The 21822-nt window shown below is 40.4% G+C and overlaps 1 protein-coding gene across 1 annotated transcript; it reads left to right on the top strand.

Moving 5' to 3' along the window:
• Window positions 1–9469: 9469 nt before the first annotated feature.
• Window positions 9470–20512, top strand: LOC311109228 (sialic acid-binding Ig-like lectin 13; the record flags this gene model as incomplete). Its single annotated transcript, XM_084152071.1, has 7 exons — window positions 9470–9476; window positions 9812–10198; window positions 10871–11176; window positions 11313–11579; window positions 19622–19715; window positions 19828–19885; window positions 20264–20512. The coding sequence occupies 7 exons, from the start codon at window positions 9470–9472 to the stop codon at window positions 20510–20512; spliced, it is 1368 nt and encodes a 455-aa protein (XP_084008197.1).
• Window positions 20513–21822: the final 1310 nt, after the last annotated feature.

Below are 21822 nucleotides of genomic sequence, written 5' to 3'. Positions count from 1 at the left end.
ACAGTATGTATTGTGTGCACTGAGCTCCAACAGTACTGGGACAGTGCCATTTATTTAACTTTCTAGTCTCTGTTCTCCAGAACTTTTTATTTGAAATGAAACAGTTACTATGAAGTTAAAATGCAGACTGTCAGCTTTAATTCCAGGGTATTTTCATCCATATCGGGTGAACTGTTTAGAAATTACAGCACGTTTTGTACATAGTCCCCCCATTTTAGGGGACCAAAAGTATTGGGACAAATTCACTTATGTGTATTAAAGTAGTAAAAAGTGTAGTATTTGGTCCCATATTAGCAATGACATCATCAAGCCTGTGACTCTACAAACTTGTTGGATGCATTTGCTGTTTGTTTTGGTTGTGTTTCAGATTATTTTGTGCCCAATAGAAATGAATGGTAAATAATGTATTGTGTCATTCTGCAGTCACTTTTATTGTAAATAAGAATAGAATATGTTTCTAAACACTTCTACTGTACATTAATGTGGATGCTACCACGAGGACGGATAATCCTAAATGAATTGTGAAAAATGATGAGTGAGAAAATATCATACTCCCCCCCCCAAAAAAATGCTAACCTCCCATGTTATTGCAATGGTGAAAGGTTAGCATGTCTTGGGGGTATGATATTTGTGACTCTCTGAACAAAAGAGAAGAGAAATCATTGATAAAGTCAATCATAAATCAATCTGGATTAATACAAGTTGCAACAGGGAGACAACTTCCAGCTTAGAAGCAGAGATAATGTCTAACTGGCCTATTGGAGTCCAGCCCTTTATATCCTAATCAGACACACAAATGTTCTGTCAACACCAGCCTGAGAGGCTTGTAGGAAGTCAAAAGAAAAGGCAGTGGCTTTGTCAGCTACTACAGAATCAGTGTTTCACAGAATAAAATAATAATCAGTGTGTCCTCGGTCCTTGGACCTCCAGTCTGGAGTCAATCACTATCAACAGTTATGAGTTTAATCCATAACATGCAGCATTGATTCTAGTGACCATCATCCCGAGTGTTAGAAACAGAATACTGGAAATCATGTGTTACAGAAAGGGAAACTATATCAATATTGCAAACATTATGTTAATTACTCTAACCTGAATGTGAACTTTATTCATCTTAAATATTCCATTACATATATATTTTTAATGTATATATTTTGGGGAGTTATGTCAGTTTTTATGTTGTGTTGATCAAGAGACACAATTGAGGCTGAAATTGATGTTTGTTTATTAATTGCACTGTAATAAAATCTTTACATTACATTTCCATGAAGTCTCAGTTTTATTGGTCCAACATGTTGCATCATTAGATCATAATGATTTTTATTGGAAATAATACAAAAGTGAGAAGAAATGCTAATGAATCTTTCCCCCTGAGGCAACCAGATGTATTTCCTCCACATGTTCGTAGCCAATGGCCATTTAGTAATCCCAGGGACATGTGAGCAAATAAAAGGATATTGAGGTAACATTCTGCAAGAAATGTTGAAATTAATATGGATATTAAAGCTTGTCATGATTAGATATGAGTCTTTGGGCTATAGCTTGTAAACATCCAATGCCTTTATACTTCATTGCAAGATGTCAGTAAGGTACTGCTAAACACTGATTCTGCTCTATCACCTAATATCTACTCATATAGCCACTGACAGTGTGTGGTAGCATGAACTGCATGCAGACACCTCGTTTCATTGTATGTTCTTACATTTAAATACCCACATATACTCAATGCAAAATTGCAATGTGCTTGTCAGTGATTGTTTTTATCAGTCCCACCCTATCCCCATCCCCAACATATTGCAGCATCAGTGTGTAATGTAGTGTCCAATAGTCATAGCTTTCTCTCTTCAAACATTCCCTTCTGATTCAATTCATTCCTGACCTTGTCCTCCAGAGCCTTCAGCTCTCCCTCCTCCTGTTGGGGGAGGTCAGCTCCCACCTGCTGGGTAAAGTACGCCCTCAGCTCCTGGGTCTCCTTCTCCCAGAAGGCCTTGGGCAGGTTGAAGAGGGTTTATTTATAGAAGGGATACAGCTTTTGTGAAAATTGACTTTTCCTAGCAAATTTAGGAGAACTTGTGCAGCAGGTTAGGATAATTAACGTAGTAGTTTGGATAATTAAATTAAGGTAAGGAAAAGGTTCATGGTTAGCTAAAATAAAACATGTAATCAACTTTTGACGTCAATTTGACAAAAGCTGTTTCCCATCTAGACATGACCGTTGAAGAGGGTGCCCATGTCCACCTTGCTGCCCAGGCCCTGCAGGTCGATGGCTCCCTCGTGTGGCTCCAAGCCCACCATGCTCTTCCTGGCAGATAGAAGTGAAGCAATGAAAGAGGAAGTGTGTGCAGGAGAAATTGAGGAGTGTGTGATAATCCGTCAGCTACAATTACAGTTACTCTGTCTCTGACAAAGTCTATTTTACGTGTTGAAAGATAATGTGAGAACTGGGTATCATTTACTGAACTCAAATTTAACTAGGCAAGTTGGATGGATTTTGGTTTAAGATTGAGCTACATATTTGTTAAAATACCACACACATTCCCATTCACGCCTGGCAGATAGGGGAGAGGGAGATTTTATTTTATTTTATTTAACCTTTATTTAACCAGGTAAGACCCATTGAGGTTAAAAACCTATTTTGCGAGGGCGACCTGGCAAGAAGGCAAAACAGGGAAATAGCAGCGTGTAAATAAAAGAGTACAGAAAAATACAAAATACACACAAAAGACAAAGAGTCACAAGTTACAGATACAATTGAAGATTAGAAACAACTGCAGCTATCACAAACAGTGTTGTCGATCAGAGTCTTAAAAACAGGCAAGGACACTAACTCCCTGAACTTTAATATCTTTTGAAGCATGTTCCAGGATGAAGGGGCATTATGGGAAAAATACTGTTTCCCCATCTCAGTTCTAGCCTTAGGAACAGACAAGGACAGCAGCGACTGTGAACGAAGACTGTATTGAGTGACTGATCTGGTCAGAAGGAACAGAAATACAAAGGGAGTTGTCCTATCGATACATTGCACACAAAAGTGTACCAGTGTTTTAGCCTCCTGGTGGAGAGAGAGGTCCATTGCACCATAGCATTCAAATCCCAGTGATGGGTGAGTGATCTTAAAGCACCATAATACACTGGGTCAAGAATTGTTAAGGTACTTGATGAGGCCTGCATATAAACAATACCACCATAATCCAGCACTGATAAACAAAAGTGCTTTGAACAAGATCCTTTCTGACTAACATTGGTTATAATGCCGAAAGTTTCCATTGTTGCAATTGCCAATGTATCAAAGGCGGAATTAGCGATTTGGGGGCCTATTTCAAAATGCTGTTAAGGGGTCCAATTCCCCCTCCTCCTGGTACAATACTGGTCAAATTAAGATCTTACATCTGTACATCTACAGTATACGTGTAATTTGTAATATTAGACAATGTGCAAAATGTTTCCTCTTTTTGGAACAGATGACCATAATATGTTCTTTATTTACAGGGCAAGATGAGCCTGTTAACCCAAAGGTTTATGAGATTATAGGAAAAACCTTGGCGTTGTTTTTCCTTTTCAGCCTGATCGTGTTCTTTGCAAGTCATTCTTCTTCTGAAGTGTCTGTCCTGACACCTGTTCCTTTCTCTGTGTTCTCTCCTCAGAACTCCCCGGTTGGGACGGTGTTCTCTAACCAGGCCACGGTCGGGAGAGGGGACCAGGAACCACCACTTAACTACCTAGATGGGCTTTATGCACAAGTGAATAAAAGAGGTGCATTTTAAGTATTTTGCCAATAGGTATTAAGTGTTTATGTAGATTAATGTCATTATGTATCAGTTTTCTATTGGTACTTTAGTTACTTTTATATTTGTGTGCTTATCTGCATATTTGTAGAATTTATTTTGAGCCAATTCATTTTGAGTGTTGAGTTCACAGAGCATTGTTTAATGGGTTCCAGTATAGAGGAACTGCTGAGTTCAACTATCTTACTGAAGGCAGTTTAAGACCATATAAAGTCAATGATGACTGAGGAGAGAAGACACAGTTAGTTGGAGAGACAGTGGTCGGATACAAGACAGGAAGTTGGTGAAGTAAGTCTACGTGACGGCAGAATGGTGTTAACATCTACTAGTCACTGTTTCTCTGCATCTTTTGTGCAGTTACCAGAATAATAATATTATCTATTTTAACTTTATATCTATTTAGAAGTTATTGTGTCAGTTGTTATGTTGAGTGTTAAACCAGATGAACAATTGGGACTGAATTCATGGTTGTTTATTAATTGCACTGTAATCAAAACTTTTACATTAAATTCCCATGAAATCTTTTGGTCTTATTGGTCCAACATTTTACATATCTCATTAAAATGGAATACATTGAGATGTTGTCACTGGCCTACACACAGTACCCCATAATGTGGAATAATGTTTTTAGACATTAAAAAAATACAAAATGAAAAGTGGAACTTTCTCGAGTCAATATGTATTCAACTCCTTTCTTAAGGCAAGCCTAAATAAGTTCAGGAGTAAGATTTGCATAACAAGTCACATACGTTGGATTGATTCACTCTGTGTGCAATACTAGTGTTTAACATAATTTTTGAATGACTACCTCATCTCTGTACCCCACGCATACAATTATCTGTAATGTCCCTCAGTCGAGCAGCGAATTTCAAACAGATTCAACCACGAAGACCAGGGCGCTTTTCCAATGCCTCACAAAGAAGGGCACCTATTGGAAGATGGGTGTATCCTTTTGAGCATGGTGAAGTTATTAATTACACTTTGGATGGTTTATCAATACACCCAGTCACTAAAAAGATACAGGCTTCATTCCTAACTCAGTTTCGCTCGTGGTAATGTGTTTCATGCCATTCCATTTGGACCGTTCCAGCCATTATTATGAGCCGTCCTCCCCTCAGCAGCCTCCACTGATTTCACCATAAGGCCATTGGTGACTTTAAAACAGTTACAAAGTTTAATGGCTGAGGATGGATCAACAACGTTGTTGTTACTCCACAATACTAACCTAAATGACAGAGTGAAAAGAAGGAAACATTTACAGAATCAACATTTTCCAAAACATTCATTCTGTTTGCAATAAGGCACTGAAGTAAAACTGCAAAACGTTTTGCTAATAAATTAACTATATGTCCTGAATACAAAGTGTTATGTTTGGGGCAAATCCAACACAACACATAACTGAATACCACTATTCATATTTTCAAGCATGGTGATGGCTGCACCATGTTATGTTTATGCTTGTCATCAAGTTTTTTAGGATAAAATAAATGGAATAGAGCTAAGCAGAGGCAAAACGCTAGAGGAAAACCTGGTTCAGTCTGCTTTTCAAAAGACACTGGGAGACAAATTCACTTTTCAGCAGGACAATAATCTAAAACACAGGGCCAAATATACACCAGAGTTAATTACTAAGACAACATTGTACAATCCAAGTGTGCAAAGCTCTTAGAGACTTACCCAGAAAGACTCAGAGCTGTAATCGCTGCAAAAAGTGATTCTAACATGCATTGACTCAGGGGTGTGAATACTTATGTAAATTAGATATTTCTGTATTTCATTTTCAATAAATCTCCAAACATTTCTAAAAACATTTTTTCACTTTGTTATTATGGGGTATTGTGTGTAAATGGGTGAGAAAACCAATCAATGTTTTATTCAGGCATTAACACAACAAAATGTGGAATAAGTCAAGGGTTATGAATACTTTCTGAAGGCCCTGAGTATACCAAAAATTAGGAACACCTTCCTAATATTGAGTTGCACCCCCGTTTGCCTTCAGAACAGCCTCAATTCATCGGGGCATGGACTCAACAAGGTGTCGAAAGCATTCCACAGGGATGCTGGCCCATGTTGACTCCAATGCTTCCCACAGTTGTGTCAAGTTGGCTGGATGTCCTTTAGATGGAGGATCATTGTTGATACACACAGGAAACTGTTAAGTGCGAAAAAACCCAGCGGTGTTGCAGTTCTTGATACAAACCGGTGCACCTTGCACCTACTACCACACCTTGTTCAAAGCCACTTACATTTTTTTGTCTTGCCCAATCACCCTATAAATGGCACACATACACAATCCATGTCTCAATTGTCTCAAGGATTAAACATCCTTCTTGAACTTGTCTCTTCCCCTTCATCTACACTGATTGAAGTGGATTTAACAAGTGACATCAATAAGGCATCATAGATTTAAACTGGATTCACCTGGTCAGTCTATGTCATGAAAAGCGCAGTAAGATACTTCTAAATGTTGGTTCTGATCTATCACCTAATACCTACTCATATATCCATTGACAGTGAGTGGTTGCCTGAACTGCATGCAGACAAGTCGTTTCATTGTCATTTCATACATTTTACCCACATATAGGAAAAGCAGTTTCCACCAAACTGAAATTAGCTTGTTAGTCCCTTTTCTGTCAGTCCCACCATATCCCCATCCCCACCATATTGCAGCATCAGCATAGTGTAGTGTCCAATAGTCCATACTTTCTCTCTTCTCTCTCTGAATCATCTGGTCCCTCCACCTCTCAATTCCTGACCCTGTCCTCCAGAGCCTTCAGCTCTCCCTCCACCTGTTCGGGGAGGTCGGCTCTCAACTGCTGGGTAAAGTACACCCTCGGCTCCTGGGTCTCCTTCTCCCAGAAGGCCTTGGGTAGGTCGAAGAGGTTTTTTTTTTCTAGAAGGGATACAGCTTTTGACAAAATTGACTTTTCCTAGCAGGTTTAAAGCAATTTATGCAGCAGGTTCGGATAATTAACGTAGCAGGTTGGGATAATTAGATTGATGTAAAGAAAAGGGTTAGGGTTAGCTGAAATGCTAAAAAAATGCAACTTTTGACATTAATTTGACAAAAGCTGTATCCCATCTACACATCATCGTCGAAAAGGGTGCCCATGTACACCTTGCCGCCCAGGCCCTGCAGGTCGCTGGCTCCTTCCTGTGGCACCACGGCCATGCTCTTTTCATGAAATTTCAATAAGTCATTTTGGGAGTAGGGCCCGATTACCGAACGGCCCCAGATAGCATATGATAGCAAAATGTGTTGAATATCAGGACATTTGCTTAAAAACAGCAACATTTCTGATCAGCTTCATGACAAAATGTGTGGAATAGCATTATAAAACTCTACATTTTTCTCTCTGCACCATGGCAAAATGGGTTTAAATGTAGTAAGTAAACTCCTGGGGGGAAATAGACCTCAAAGAGGAAGTGAAACAAGAAAAACAGGAAGTTAGTGCAGTAGAAGTTGAGTGGTGTGTGAGAATCAGTCAGATACAATTATAGTTACTCTGTTACATACCAAGTCTGATTTTCATGTAAAGAAATTATGTGAGAACCATATGTTTTGTATCGAACTCAAATGTAACTTTTTTTTTTGTCTTAAAGAAATTAATAGTGGATTTTGGTTCATGATTTAACTATATGTTTTAATCCCACATACATTCCCATTGAAGCCTGGGAGACAGGGGAGAGGGAGATGGTTATATTACCTAAAGTTTCCTTTATTATATTTATAGATGTCTCAGGGGCGGACTTAGCAATTTGGGGGCCTGTTTCAAAATGCTGTTGAGGTGTTCTTCTACCCCCATTAAGTCACATTTAATTAAATGTATAGGCCATATAAAGCTGTTGAATCAGTGGATAAAACATAATTTGTCTTTAGAACCATTTCATTTGAAACTGGTGGAACATGATTAAGGCCACCTCTGCAATGTCTCAAGTGACAGAAACAGAAGGTTCATTAGCAGAGCAGAAGGTTCATTAGAAAATGTTTAGGAATTAGGAAATGTTCTTAGCACTTATTTATGCATACAGTGTTTTCACAGCTGATAAGGACACCCAGTACATAGACTATTCAAGCATCCTGTTATACAAATACTGTACTATTCTTTTAAAATAATTTCTCATACACTTATTAGGAAGTACGTCACTGATGAGATGTGAGATGTGTCACATATATTTCATCACTTTATCTTGTCAGACCACACTATGGGTGTGTGATAGTCTCTCCTGTGGACCGTTTACATCATTGGAAGGCAAGTGTCGACTTCTTCACTATCTTATCTTTACATTTTAATGTTCAGATTAAATTTAGGAAATGAATTACAAGTAATGAGATTCAATATGTTCAAAGTACTGTTATCCGTTCATGTTTTAGCTTCACAACTGAAAGACATACACAACATGACCAAAAGTATGTGGACACCTGCTCATCAAACATCTCATTCCAAAATCATGGGCATTAATATGGAGTTGGTCCCCCCCTTTGCTGTTATAACAACCTCCACTCTTCTGGGAAGGCTTTCCAGTAGATGTTGGAACATTGTTGCGGGGACTTGCTTCCATTCAGCAACAACATCATTAGTGATATCGGGCATTGATGTTGGGCAATTAGGCCTGGCTCGCAGTCGGCGTTCCAATTCATCCCAAAGGGTTTCAATGGGTTTGAGGTCAGGGCTTTGTGCAGGTCAGTCAAGTTCTTCCACACCGATCTCAACAAACCATTTCTGTATGGACCTCGCTTTGTGCACGGGGGCATTGTCATGCTGAAAAAGGGCCTTTCCCAAACTGTTGCCACAAAGTTGGAAGCACAGAGTCGTCATTGTATGCTGTAGCTTTAAGATTTCTGTTCACTGGAACTAAGGGGCCTAGCCCGAACCATGAAAAACAGCCCCAGACCTTTATTACTCCTCCACCAAACTTTACAGTTGGCACTAGGCATTTGGTCAGGTAGCGTTCTCCAGGCATCCGTCAAACCCAGATTCGTCCGTCAGACTGCCAGATGGTGAAGCGTGATTCATCACTCCAGAGAACGCGTTTCCACTGCTCCAGAGTCCAACGGCGACGAGCTTCAGACCACTCCAGACGATTCTTGGCATTGCGCATGGTGATCTTAGGCTTGTGGGCGGCTGCTCCGCCATGAAAACTCATTTCATGAAGTTCCCGACGAACAGTTCTTGTGCTGACGTTGCTTCCAGAGGCAGTTTGGAACTCGTTAGTGAGTGTTGCAACCGAGGACAGACGATTTTTACGAGCTACCCACTTCAGCACTCGGCGGTCCTGTTCTGTGAGCTTGTGTGGCCTACCACTTCGCGGCTCAGCCGTTGTTGCTCCTAGACATTTCCACTTCACAATAACAGCACTTACAGTTGACCGGGGCAGCTCTAGCAGGGCAGAAATTGGACCTATGACGGTGCCACGTTGAAAGACACTGAGCTCTTCAGCATTGCCATTCTACTGCCAACGTTTGTCTATGGAGATTGCATGGTTGTGTGCTCAATTTATAGCCAAATCCACTCATTTGTTGGGGTGTCCACATACTTATGTGTATATAGTGTATTTGATATGGGGATGGTTCAATGCAATGTGTTGTGTGAGTTAAGCTACTCTACCAGTAAGTGTGTGTTTGTCCTGTTTCAGGTGATCAGTAGTGTCCTGAGAACATGTTTTTTCTCATTGGCCTCTTTATGTCAGGTGAGTCTTCCACACAGCAACAACTAGTTATGAATCAGACAGAGGAATAAGCACAAGTCATGATATTTCATGGTATGAGCTATATTCCCATCTGTCTCAATGTGTAGAAAAGTGTACAGTTGACTCCTGATAAGTACAGTTTAATATTCTGGATTCAAACATTCTTTTCTCCAGATATGTCCATAATCCAGTTTAGGGCATGGAGTCACGACATCAGGAATCACCTGTACATTGAAATTAGTTCATATGTTTTGCTGCAGAGGCAGAATATTGGGAGAGAGTGACTGTACTGAAAAGATCACATGACCTCCCTGATGTTGTCCTTTATGTTGCAGGTGTTTTGGCCTGTTTTGGCCAACGAGATTTGATCGCCACAATGCCAGATAGACTGGATGTACTGACTGGCTCCTGTGTGCAAATCCCATGTGCATTTTATATTCCTGACCAAAATTACTATAAATTTAACAGCAAAATACTTACGTATGGAGTGTGGTTGAAAGGATCAACAAAATTTGGTAAAGGTCAGGACAATGTGATATTTCACAGTAGTAAGACGGTTAACAGATATCAAGGGAAGATAACTGGAAACATGTCCCAGAAGAACTGCACCACAGTCTTCTTCAATGTAACCACCAGTTACTCTGATAAATACTTTTTCAGGATTGAAAGTCAACCATACCGTGCAACAGACGCAGACAAGTCTGTTAATATAGATGTCAGGGGTAAGAGACAATTTAACTGTTTACCAACTATTTTATCCAGTTTAGATTCCTTGTGTAGTGTCCAAAAGACACACCTTTGCTGATCCATGCTGTGATGATAAGGAGTCCGCCGACACTGTACTTTGTTTATAAAAGTTTATTATAACAAAGAGTTTTCAGCGTCAGATTTACAGATACCTGCAGATATCTTAAGAACAGCAAGAGCCAATCCTGTAATTCGCTATTCCTCCCTCCTATTGTTCAAGACATGGTTTTATATCATTTATGACGTAATATGGTGTGATTCTAAAATCCAATCCCTGGCCTTTTCCACATCTCTCCCCATATCATTTTTCCATGAACTTTAGTAATGCTTTCCAGATGTTTCAGCAAAGTAGAGTAAAGTTCATCTGTTACCCCATATGCAACATCAGCAAAATCCTAGAGCCAAGTTTTCCTCTAACACACTTTTTGCAAAGGTCAGCACATCACAGACTCTAAGACACTACACTTGCATCAAAGATAAGAGTAGAACAAGTGGACAGTGTAGCTATTAGTAATATAGATGTCAGGGGTAAGAAGACAGAGACTATTTAACTTTTATAAACTTTTCTAAAATGATATGAGTAGAATAAGACCAAGTAGGCAGTGTGTCTGTCAGAGTAAAATATATTTATTTTTAATGTATTACAGATTTGCCTCCCAGTCCCATCATTACTGTCTCAGGTGAGGTGAAGGAAGGGACCCCTGTCAGTTTGAACTGCTCTGCTGTCGCTCCCTGTCCCAAACACCCCCCTGAGCTGATATGGACTCTCCCAACACAGTTCACACCTGAGAACCAACTGCAGGAGAATCCAGACCAAACCAAATCAGTTCTCTCCATAGTGACCTTCACTCCGTCATACCTTCATCATGAGAAGAACATCATTTGTACTGCAGTCTACCCAGTAGGGACAAGCAACAAGATAGCTGAACATACCATGATGCTTAACGTTTCATGTAAGATTTAGTCACAGTTTCCTGTAGAATAGATCATTCTATCATGTTTTCACTGATGATTGTCATAGAGTGGTTTTGATTAGACTGTTCAATATACCACATCCAGATACATTCTAAATGAACCCTTCTCCCTCAGTCTCTCCTAAGGACACCTCAGCCTCCATCAGTCCAGCTGGTCCAGTATTAGTGGGCAGCTGTGTTAATCTGACCTGCAGCAGTACAGCCAACCCTCCTGTGACAAACTTCACCTGGTTCCAGATCAGTGGGGGTAAACCAACACAGGTAGCATCTGGACAGAGTTACACCCTCAATGTGACTGTTGGTGATGGAGGACTGTACTACTGTGAAGCAAGAAATAGTCACGGCCTTGGGAAGTCAAAGGAAGTGAAGCTGGCTATTAAAGGTAGAAGCAGTGGCACATTCAATATGACACAACATTAAGAACAATATAGAGATAGATAGATATAATGTAGAAGATATATACTTGTTTTTGTGGAACAGACCAGATAAAGCATGCCTGCTATATGTATCTAGGCATGATACAGTTGTAGGATCTTAAATTGATTACTATTTTGTTGCTGAGAAGTTTCTTGCACCGTGGGAAATGCAGATAAGCTTTGTGATTTACATAAATTCACAGAACACCTGCACCAAAACATGGTTGTATTAATAGTATTGCACTTTTCATGTAGCCTTATTTTGGCCAGCTAATAGCCTAACCACCAATGGAACAACATTATGGACTAAACGTTCAAATCCTTTTGCTGCAGGATTATTTTGCTGCAACAATACTGGTCAAATTAAGATCTTACATCTGTACATCTACAGTACACGTGTAATTTGTAATATTAGACAATGTGCAAAATGTTTCCTCTTTTTGGAACAGATGACCATACAATATGTGCTTTATTTACAGGGCAAGAGGAGCCTGTTAGCCCAAAGGTTTATGAGATTATACGAAAAACCTTGGCGTTGCTTATCCTTTTCAGCCTGATCGTGTTCTTTGCATGGTAATAAGCTATTCCAAGCCTCAATGCAAACATATTTATCATGCTGTTTGTGCTTTTGTATATGAAAACCTAAATGATTTATTCTTGTCTTCCAGGAGGAGGAGAACATCTAGACTCTCCAATGGGTTTGAAACAACAGACAGTTCATAGGGACAGGTGGGAATGTTAGAGTCATCTTTTAAAACCCATCTAGAATGTGCATTTAAGGAAGAATTGATTGAATACTGTGTTGTATAACCAACTGTAACCATGAAGTCATTCTTCTTCTGAAGTGTCTGTCCTGACACCTGTTCCTTTCTCTGTGTTCTCTCCTCAGAACTCCCCGGTTGGTACGGTGTTCTCTAACCAGGCCACGGTCGGGAGAGGGGACCAGGAACCACCACTTAACTACCTAGATGGGCTTTATGTACAAGTGAATAAAAGAGGTGCATTTTAAGTATTTTGCCAATAGGTATTAAGTGTTTATGTAGATTAATGTCATTATGTATCAGTTTTCTATTGGTACTTTAGTTACTTTTATATTTGTGTGCTCTTTGATTATCTGCATATTTGTCGAATTTTCTGGGATGAAAAGTGTTTCACTGCTACTATAGTGGTGATACGATGATGTAGGCTACTCTTTATTTTGAGCCAATTTATTTTGAGTGTTGAGTTCACAGAGCATTGTTTAATGGGTTCCAGTATAGAGGAACTGCTGAGTTCAACTATCTTACTGAAGGCAGTTTAAGACCATATAAAGTCAATGATGACTGAGGAGAGAAGACACAGTTAGTTGGAGAGACAGTGATCGGATACAAGACAGGAAGTTGGTGAAGTAAGTATACGTGACGGCAGAATGGTGTTAACATCTACTAGTCACTGTTTCTCTGCATCTTTTGTGCAGTTACCAGAATAATAATATAAACTATTTTTTTTTATATATAGTTTTTATGTTGAGTGTTAAAGCAGATGAACAATTGGGACTGAATTCATGGTTGTTTATTAATTGCACTGTAATCAAAGCCTTTACATTAAATTCCCATGAAATCTTTTGGTCTTATTGGTCCAACATTTTACATATCTCATTAAAATGGAATACATTGAGATGTTGTGTCACTGGCCTACACACAATACCCCATAATGTGGAATTATGTTTTTAGACATAAAAAAAATACAAAATGAAAAGCAGAACTTTCTCGAGTCAATATGTATTCAACCCCTTTCTTAAGGCAAGCCTAAATAAGTTCAGGAGTAAGATTTGCATAACAAGTCACATAAGTTGCATTGATTCACTCTGTGTGCAATACTAGTGTTTAACATGATTTTAGAATGACTACCTCATCTCTGTACCCCACGCATACAATTATCTGTAATGTCCCTCAGTCGAGCAGCGAATTTCAAACAGATTCAACCACGAAGACCAGGGCGCTTTTCCAATGCCTCACAAAGAAGGGCACCTATTGGAAGATGGGTGTATCCCTTTGAGCATGGTGAAGTTATTAATTACAATTTGGATGGTTTATCAATACACCCAGTCACTAAAAAGATACAGGCTTCATTCCTAACTCAGTTTCGCTCGTGGTAATGTGTTTCATGCCATTCCATTTGGACCGTTCCAGCCATTATTATGAGCCGTCCTCCCCTCAGCAGCCTCCACTGATTTCACCATTAGGCCATTGGTGACTTTAAAACAGTTACAAAGTTTAATGGCTGAGGATGGATCAACAACGTTGTTGTTACTCCACAATACTAACCTAAATGAAAGAGTGAAAAGAAGGAAACATTTACAGAATCAACATATTCCAAAACATTCATTCTGTTTGCAATAAGGCACTGAAGTAAAACTGCAAAACGTTTTGCTAAGAAATTAACTATATGTCCTGAATACAAAGTGTTATGTTTGGGGCAAATCCAACACAACACATAACTGAATACCACTATTCATATTTTCAAGCATGGTGATGGCTGCACCATGTTATGTTTATGCTTGTCATCAAGTTTTTTAGGATAAAATAAATGGAATAGAGCAAAGCAGAGGCAAAACGCTAGAGGAAAACCTGGTTCAGTCTGCTTTTCAAAAGACACTGGGAGACAAATTCACTTTTCAGCAGGACAATAACCTAAAACACAGGGCCAAATATACACCAGAGTTAATTACTAAGACAACATTGTACAATCCAGGTGTGCAAAGCTCTTAGAGACTTACCCAGAAAGACTCACAGCTGTAATCGCTGCAAAAAGTGATTCTAACATGCATTGACTCAGGGGTGTGAATACTTATGTAAATTAGATATTTCTGTATTTCATTTTCAATAAATCTCCAAACATTTCTAAAAACATATTTTCACTTTGTTATTATGGGGTATTGTGTGTAAATGGGTGAGAAAACCAATCAATGTTTTATTCAGGCATTAACACAACAAAATGTGGAATAAGTCAAGGGGTATGAATACTTTCTGTAGGCCCTGAGTATACCAAAAATTAGGAACACCTTCCTAATATTGAGTTGCACCCCCGTTTGCCTTCAGAACAGCCTCAATTCATCGGGGCATGGACTCAACAAGGTGTCGAAAGCGTTCCACAGAGATGCTGGCCCATGTTGACTCCAATGCTTCCCACAGTTGAGTCAAGTTGGCTGGATGTCCTTTAGATGGAGGACCATTGTTGATACACACAGGAAACTGTTTAGTGTGAAAAAACCCAGCAGTGTTGCAGTTCTTGACACAAACCGGTGCGCCTTGCACCTACTACCACACCTTGTTCAAAGGCACTTACACTTTTTTGTCTTGCCCAATCACCCTATAAATGGCACACATACACAATCCATGTCTCAGTTGTCTCAAGGCTTAAAAATCCTTCTTGAACTTGTCTCCTCCCCTTCATCTACACTGATTGAAGTGGATTAAACAAGTGACATCAATAAGGCATCATAGATTTAACCTGGATTCACCATTCTAAATGTTGGTTCTGATCTATCACCTAATACCTACTCATATATCCATTGACAGTGAGTGGTAGCCTGAACTGCATGCAGACAAGTCGTTTCATTGTAATTTCATCCATTTTACCCACATATAGGCAAAGCAGTTTCCACAAAACTGAAATGACCTTGTTAGTCCCTTTTCTGTCAGTCCCACCATATCCCCATCCCCACCATATTGCAGCATCAGCATAGTGTAGTGTCCAATAGTCCATACTTTCTCTCTTCTCTCTCTGAATCATCTGGTCCCTCCACCTCTCAATTCCTGACCCTGTCCTCCAGAGCCTTCAGCTCTCCCTCCACCTGTTGGGGGAGGTTGGCTCTCAACTGCAGGGTAAAGTACGCCCTCGGCTCCTGGGTCTCCTTCTCCCAAAAGTTTGATGAGGTTTTTGTCTAGAAGGGATACAGCTTTTGTCAACATTGACTTTTACTAGCAGGTTTAGGAGAACATATGCAGCAGGTTCGGATAATTAATGTGGCAGGTTAGGAAAATTAGATTAAGGTAAGAGAAAGAGTTATGATTAGCTAAAATGCTAAACAAATTCAACTTTTGACATCAATTTGACAAAAGCTGTATCCCATCTAGACATTACTGAAAGGGCGACCATGTCCACCTTGCCGCTCATGCCCTGCAGGTCGCTGGCTCTCTCCTGTGGAACCCGGGACACTCTTTTCAAGCCACTTCAATAAGAAGTGATTTTGGTAGCAGGTCAGGAGCAGGGCTGGATTACTGAATGGCCCCAGACAGCATATGATAGCAAAATGTGTAGAATAGCAGGAAATTAGCTTTAAAGCTGCAACATTTTCTGTCAGCTTCATGACAAAATGTGTAGAATAGCATTATAAAACTGTAAATACTTATCCCTGCACCATGGCAAAATGGGTTGAAATGCTCTCTGCACCATGGCAAAATGGGTTGAAATGCTCTTTGCACCATGGCAAAATGGGTTGAAATGCTCTCTGCACCATGGCAAAATGGGTTGAAATGCACTCTGCACCATGGCAAAATGGGTTGAAATGCTCTCTGCACCATGGCAAAATGGGTTGAAATGCTCTTTGCACCATGGCAAAATGGGTTGAAATGCTCTATGCACCATGGCAAAATGGGTTGAAATGCTCTCTGCACCATGGCGAAATGGGTTGAAATGCAGTAAGTAAAGGGGGGGGGGGGGGGTTGTGCCGCGGTGCCCCAAATGCCGTAGTCCGGCCCTGTTTAGGAGAGCATTTTCACTAACCATAACCCTTAACTGTAATCCTCCTAACTTGAAAACGACTGAAAACTACGAAAATGTCCATTCCGTATCGAAGTGGCGTGAAAAGAGTGTTTCTATGTGGCATCCAGCCCACCAGGCTCTGCTCTGCAAATAGACTTCAAAGAGGAAGTGAAGCAAGAAATATAGGAAGTTATTGAAGGAGAAGTTGAGTGGTGTGTGAGAATCAGTCAGATACAATTACAGTTACTTTGTTTCATACCAAGTCTGTTTATCAGTTTGAAAAATTATGTGAGAACAATGTGTTTTGTATCGAACTCAAAGTTAACTTTCTTTTTCTGTCTTGTGTAAAATTAATAGTGGATTTTGGTTTATGATTTAGCTCAATAAAAAAAAAAAATCCACATACATACCCATTGAAGCCTGGGAGACAGGGAAGAGGGAGATGGTTATATTACCTAAAGTTTCCTTTATTAAATTTATTGATGTATCAGGGGAGGACTTAGCAATTTGGGGGCCTGTTTCAACATGCTGTTGAGGTGTTCTTCTACCCACAAAAAGGGACATTTACCCCCCCCCCCCCCCCCTCTACATAAACTGCTATTATGCTAAGCACAGGAAAAATGCTGGAGGAAAACCTGGTTCAGTCTGCTTTTCAAAAGACACTGGGAGACAAATTCACCTTTCAGCGATTTGGGGTCCCGTTTCAAAAAGCTGTTGTCTTGTCCTAACCCCAAAAAGGGATTTACCCCTCCCCCCTCCCCCCACTTTGTGTTAAGAATCAGTCAGTGGGCAGCTGAGGCCCATTTCATTTGAAACTGGTGAAACATGGCTAAGGCCACCTCTGCAATGTCTCAAGTGACTGAAACAAATTGTGCAAAAGTAGAAGGTTCATTAGAAAATGTCAATGTTCATAGCACTTACAGTGGGGAGAACAAGTATTTGATACACTGCCGATTTTGCAGGTTTTCCCACTTACAAAGCATGTAGAGGTCTGTAATTTTTATCATAGGTACACTTCAACTGTGAGAGATGGAATCTAAAACAAAAATCCAGAAAATCACATTATGATTTTTAAGTAATTCATTTGCATTTTATTGCATGACATAAGTATTTGATCACCTACCAACCAGTAAGAATTCCGGCTCTCACAGACCTGTTAGTTTTTCTGTTCTCCACTCATTACCTGTATTAACTGCACCTGTTTGAACTCGTTACCTGTATAAAAGACACCTGTCCACACACTCAATCAAACGGACTCCAACCTCTCCACAATGGCCAAGACCAGAGAGCTGTGTAAGGACATCAGGGATAAAATTGTAGACCTGCACAAGGCTGGGATGGGCTACAGGACAATAGGCAAGCAGCTTGGTGAGAAGGCAACAACTGTTGGCGCAATTATTAGAAAATGGAAGAAGTTCAAGATGACGGTCAATCACCCTCGGTCTGGGGCTCCATGCAAGATCTCACCTCGTGGGGCATCAATGATCATGAGGAAGGTGAGGGATCAGCCCAGAACTACTCGGCAGGACCTGGTCAATGACCTGAAGAGAGCTGGGACCACAGTCTCAAAGAAAACCATTAGTAACACATTACGCCGTCATGGATTAAAATCCTGCAGCGCACGCAAGGTCCCCCTGCTCAAGCCAGCGCATGTCCAGGCCCGTCTGAAGTTTGCCAATGACCATCTGGATGATCCAGATGAGGAATGGGAGAAGGTCATGTGGTCTGATGAGACAAAAATAGAGCTTTTTGGTCTAATCTCCACTCGCCGTGTTTGGAGGAAGAAGAAGGATGAGTACAACCCCAAGAACACCATTCCAACCGTGAAGCATGGAGGTGGAAACATCATTCTTTGGGGATGCTTTTCTGCAAAGGGGACAGGACGACTGCACCATATTTAGGGGAGGATGGATGGGGCCATGTATCGCGAGATCTTGGCCAACAACCTCCTTCCCTCAGTAAGAGCATTGAAGATGGGTCATGGCTGGGTCTTCCAGCATGACAACGACCCGAAACACACAGCCAGGGCAACTAAGGAGTGGCTCCGTAAGAAGCATCTCAAGGTCCTGGAGTGGCCTAGCCAGTCTCCAGACCTGAACCCAATAGAAAATCTTTGGAGGGAGCTGAAAGTCCATATTGCCTATTGCCAACACAGGTAGCATCTGGACTGAGTTACACCCTCAATGTGACTGTTGGTGATGGAGGACTGTACTACTGTGAAGCAAGAAATAGTCACGGCCGTGGGAAGTCAGAGGAAGAGAGCTGGCTATTAAAGGTAAAACAGGCACGTTGGGCACAATCTTAGATTAGATATACACTGTATATACAAGAGTATGTGGACACCCCTTCAAATTAGTAGATTTGATTATTTCAGCCACACCCGTTGCTGACAGGTGTATAAAATCGAGCACACAGCCATGCAATCTCCATACTCAAACACTGGTAGTAGAATGGCCTTACTCAAGAGCTCAGTGACTTTCAACGAGGCACTGTCATAGGATTCCATCTTTCCAACAAGTCAGTTCGTCAAATTTCTGCCCTGCCAGAGCTAACCCGGTCCACTGTAAGTGCTGTTATTGTGAAGTGGAATGTTCTAGGAGCAACAACATCTCAGCCGCGAAGCGGTAAGCCACACAAGCTCAGAAAACGGGACAGCTGAGTGCTGAAGCGCATAGTTCGTAAATATCATCTGACCTCAGTTGCAACATTCACTACCGAGTTCCAAACTGCCTCTGGAAGCAACTTCAGCACTATAACTATTTGTGGGGAGGTTCATGAAATGGGTTTCCATGGCCGAGCTGCCGCACACAAGCCTAAGATCAACAAGCGTAATGCCAAGAATCGTCTGGAGTGGTGTAAGGCTCACCGCCATTGGACTCTGGAGAATAGGAAACCGGTTCTCTGGAGTGATGAATCCTGCTTCACCATCTGGCAGTCCGACGGACAAATCTGGGTTTGACGGATGCCAGGAGAACGCTACCTTCCCCAATGCATAGGTCCAACTGTAAAGTTTGGTGGAGGAGGAATAATGGTCTGGAGCTGATTTTCATGGTTCGGGCTAGAACCCTTAGTTCCAGTTAAGGGAAATCTTAATGCTACAGTGGAGGCTGTTATAACAGCAAAGGGGGGACCAACTCCATATTAATGCCCATGATTTTGGAATGAGATGTTTGACGAGCAGGTATCCACATACTTTTGTTCATGTCGTGTACTTTAGTGATCTTTTAGTTAGAAATGACCATAATATGTGCTGTATTTTCAGGACAAGAAGAGCCTGTTAACCCAATGGTTTTTGGGGTTGCAGCAGGAACTCTGGGGGTCTTTCTGCTTATCAGCCTGGTCTGTCTTTTTGGATGGTAAAAACTATTCCTGGCATCAATTCAAAACTATTTATTTATGTTGTGTTTGTCCTTTTGCATATGAAAACCCTCTCAGTGCATTCAGAATACCTTTCTAAATGTATTCCAGGAGGAGAAACTCTAGGCTCCCCGATGGACTTGAAAGGACGGACAATCCACAGGGACAGGTGGGTATAAGACTCAACTTTCATAACACATCTACAAAGTGTATCTAAGGAAGAACTGAATTAATGATGAAACTACCCAAAGCCATGAGGTTAACATCATTTTAGAGGAAGTTCACGGGGAGATGACCACACTGATAGCAATGCTACGTCTTGTGAGAACATCAAATGATAACAGAATAGCTGTTGGACTTTGACAATGTTTTCTGTAGATTGGAGCTCATTTGTTGTCAAAATGTAATTATTTTCTTCTGTCAGTTTAATTGACATTGTCATTGACATCCCCTCAGTATGTGTTGTGTAACCTGCTGACTTTAGAGTTTTACAAATGACTGAGCTTAGAACTTTACACCTGTTCCTCTCTCTGTGTTCTCTCCACAGAACTCCCCGGTTGGGACGGTGTGTGTTAACCAGACCACAGCCGGAGAGAAACCAGAGGAACCTGCAGAAGACCAGCCTGAAGAGATCCACTATGGTGACATAGACTTCTCCAAACTACGGCCCAAAGAGACCGCAGCTGCAGCCCAGGATGGGAACAGGGTCCAGGGGCAGGAGAGTGAGTACGCTGAAGTCAATGTGACCAGGAGAGGGCCCCAGGAACCACACCTTAACTACATAGATGGGCTTTAAGAGATAAAAGAGGTGCATTTTCAGTATTTGGGGTATATACAGTATGTATTGTGTGCACTGAGCTCCAACAGTACTGGGACAGTGCCATTTATTTAACTTTTTAGTCTCTGTTCTCCAGAACTTTTGATTTGAAATGAAACAGTTACTATGAAGTTAAAATGCAGACTGTCAGCTTTAATTCCAGGGTATTTTCATCCATATCGGGTGAACTGTTTAGAAATTACAGCACGTTTTGTACATAGTCCCCCCATTTTAGGGGACCAAAAGTATTGGGACAAATTCACTTATGTGTATTAAAGTAGTAAAAAGTGTAGTATTTAGTCCCATATTAGCACACAATGACAACATCAAGCTTGTGACTGTACACACTCGTTGGATGCATTTGCTGTTTGTTTTGGTTGTGTTTCAGATTATTTTGTGCCCAATAGAAATTCATGGTAAATAATGTATTGTGTCATTTTGCAGTCACTTTTATTGTAAATAAGAATACAATATGTTTCTAAACACTTCTACTGTACATTAATGTGGATGCTACCACGATGACGCATAATCCTAAATGAATTGTGAAAAATGATGAGTGAGAAAATATCATACTCCCCCCCCCAAAATGCTAACCTCCCATGTTATTGCAATGGTGAAAGGTTAGCATGTCTTGGGGGTATGATATTTGTGCCTCTCTGAACAAAAGAGAAGAGAAATCATTGATAAAGTCAATTATAAATCAATCTGTGTGTCCTCAGTCCTTGGACCTCCAGTCTGGAGTCAATCACTATCAACAGTTATGTTTTTAATCCATAACATGCAGCATTGATTCTAGTGACCATCATCCCAAGTGTTAGAAACAGAATACTGGAAATCATGTGTTACAGAAAGGGAAACTATATCAATATTGCAAACATTATGTTAATCACTCTTTCCTGAATGTGAACTTTATTCATCTTAAATATTCCATTACATATATATTTTTAATGTATATATTTTGGGGAGTTATGTCAGTTTTTATGTTGAGTGTTGATCAAGAGACACAATTGAGGCGAAATTGATGTTGTTTATTAATTGCACTAATAAAAACCTTTACATTAAATTTCCATGAAATCTCAGTTTTATTGGTCCAACATGTTGCATGTCTCATTAGATCATAATCATTTTTATTGGAAATAATACAAAAGTGAGAAGAAATGCTAATGAATCTTTCCCCCTGAGCCAACCAGATGTATTTCCTCCACATGTTCGTAGCCAATGGCCATTCAGTAATCCCAGGGACTAGTGAGCAAATAAAAGGATATTGAGGTAACATTCTGCAAGAAATG

The sequence above is a fragment of the Coregonus lavaretus genome (genome assembly GCF_964263955.1).
Source record: "Coregonus lavaretus genome assembly, chromosome: 34".
Taxonomy (NCBI): domain Eukaryota; kingdom Metazoa; phylum Chordata; class Actinopteri; order Salmoniformes; family Salmonidae; genus Coregonus; species Coregonus lavaretus.
The sequence above is the reverse complement of the archived record's forward strand: the minus strand, read 5'-3'. Positions and strand labels throughout refer to the sequence as shown.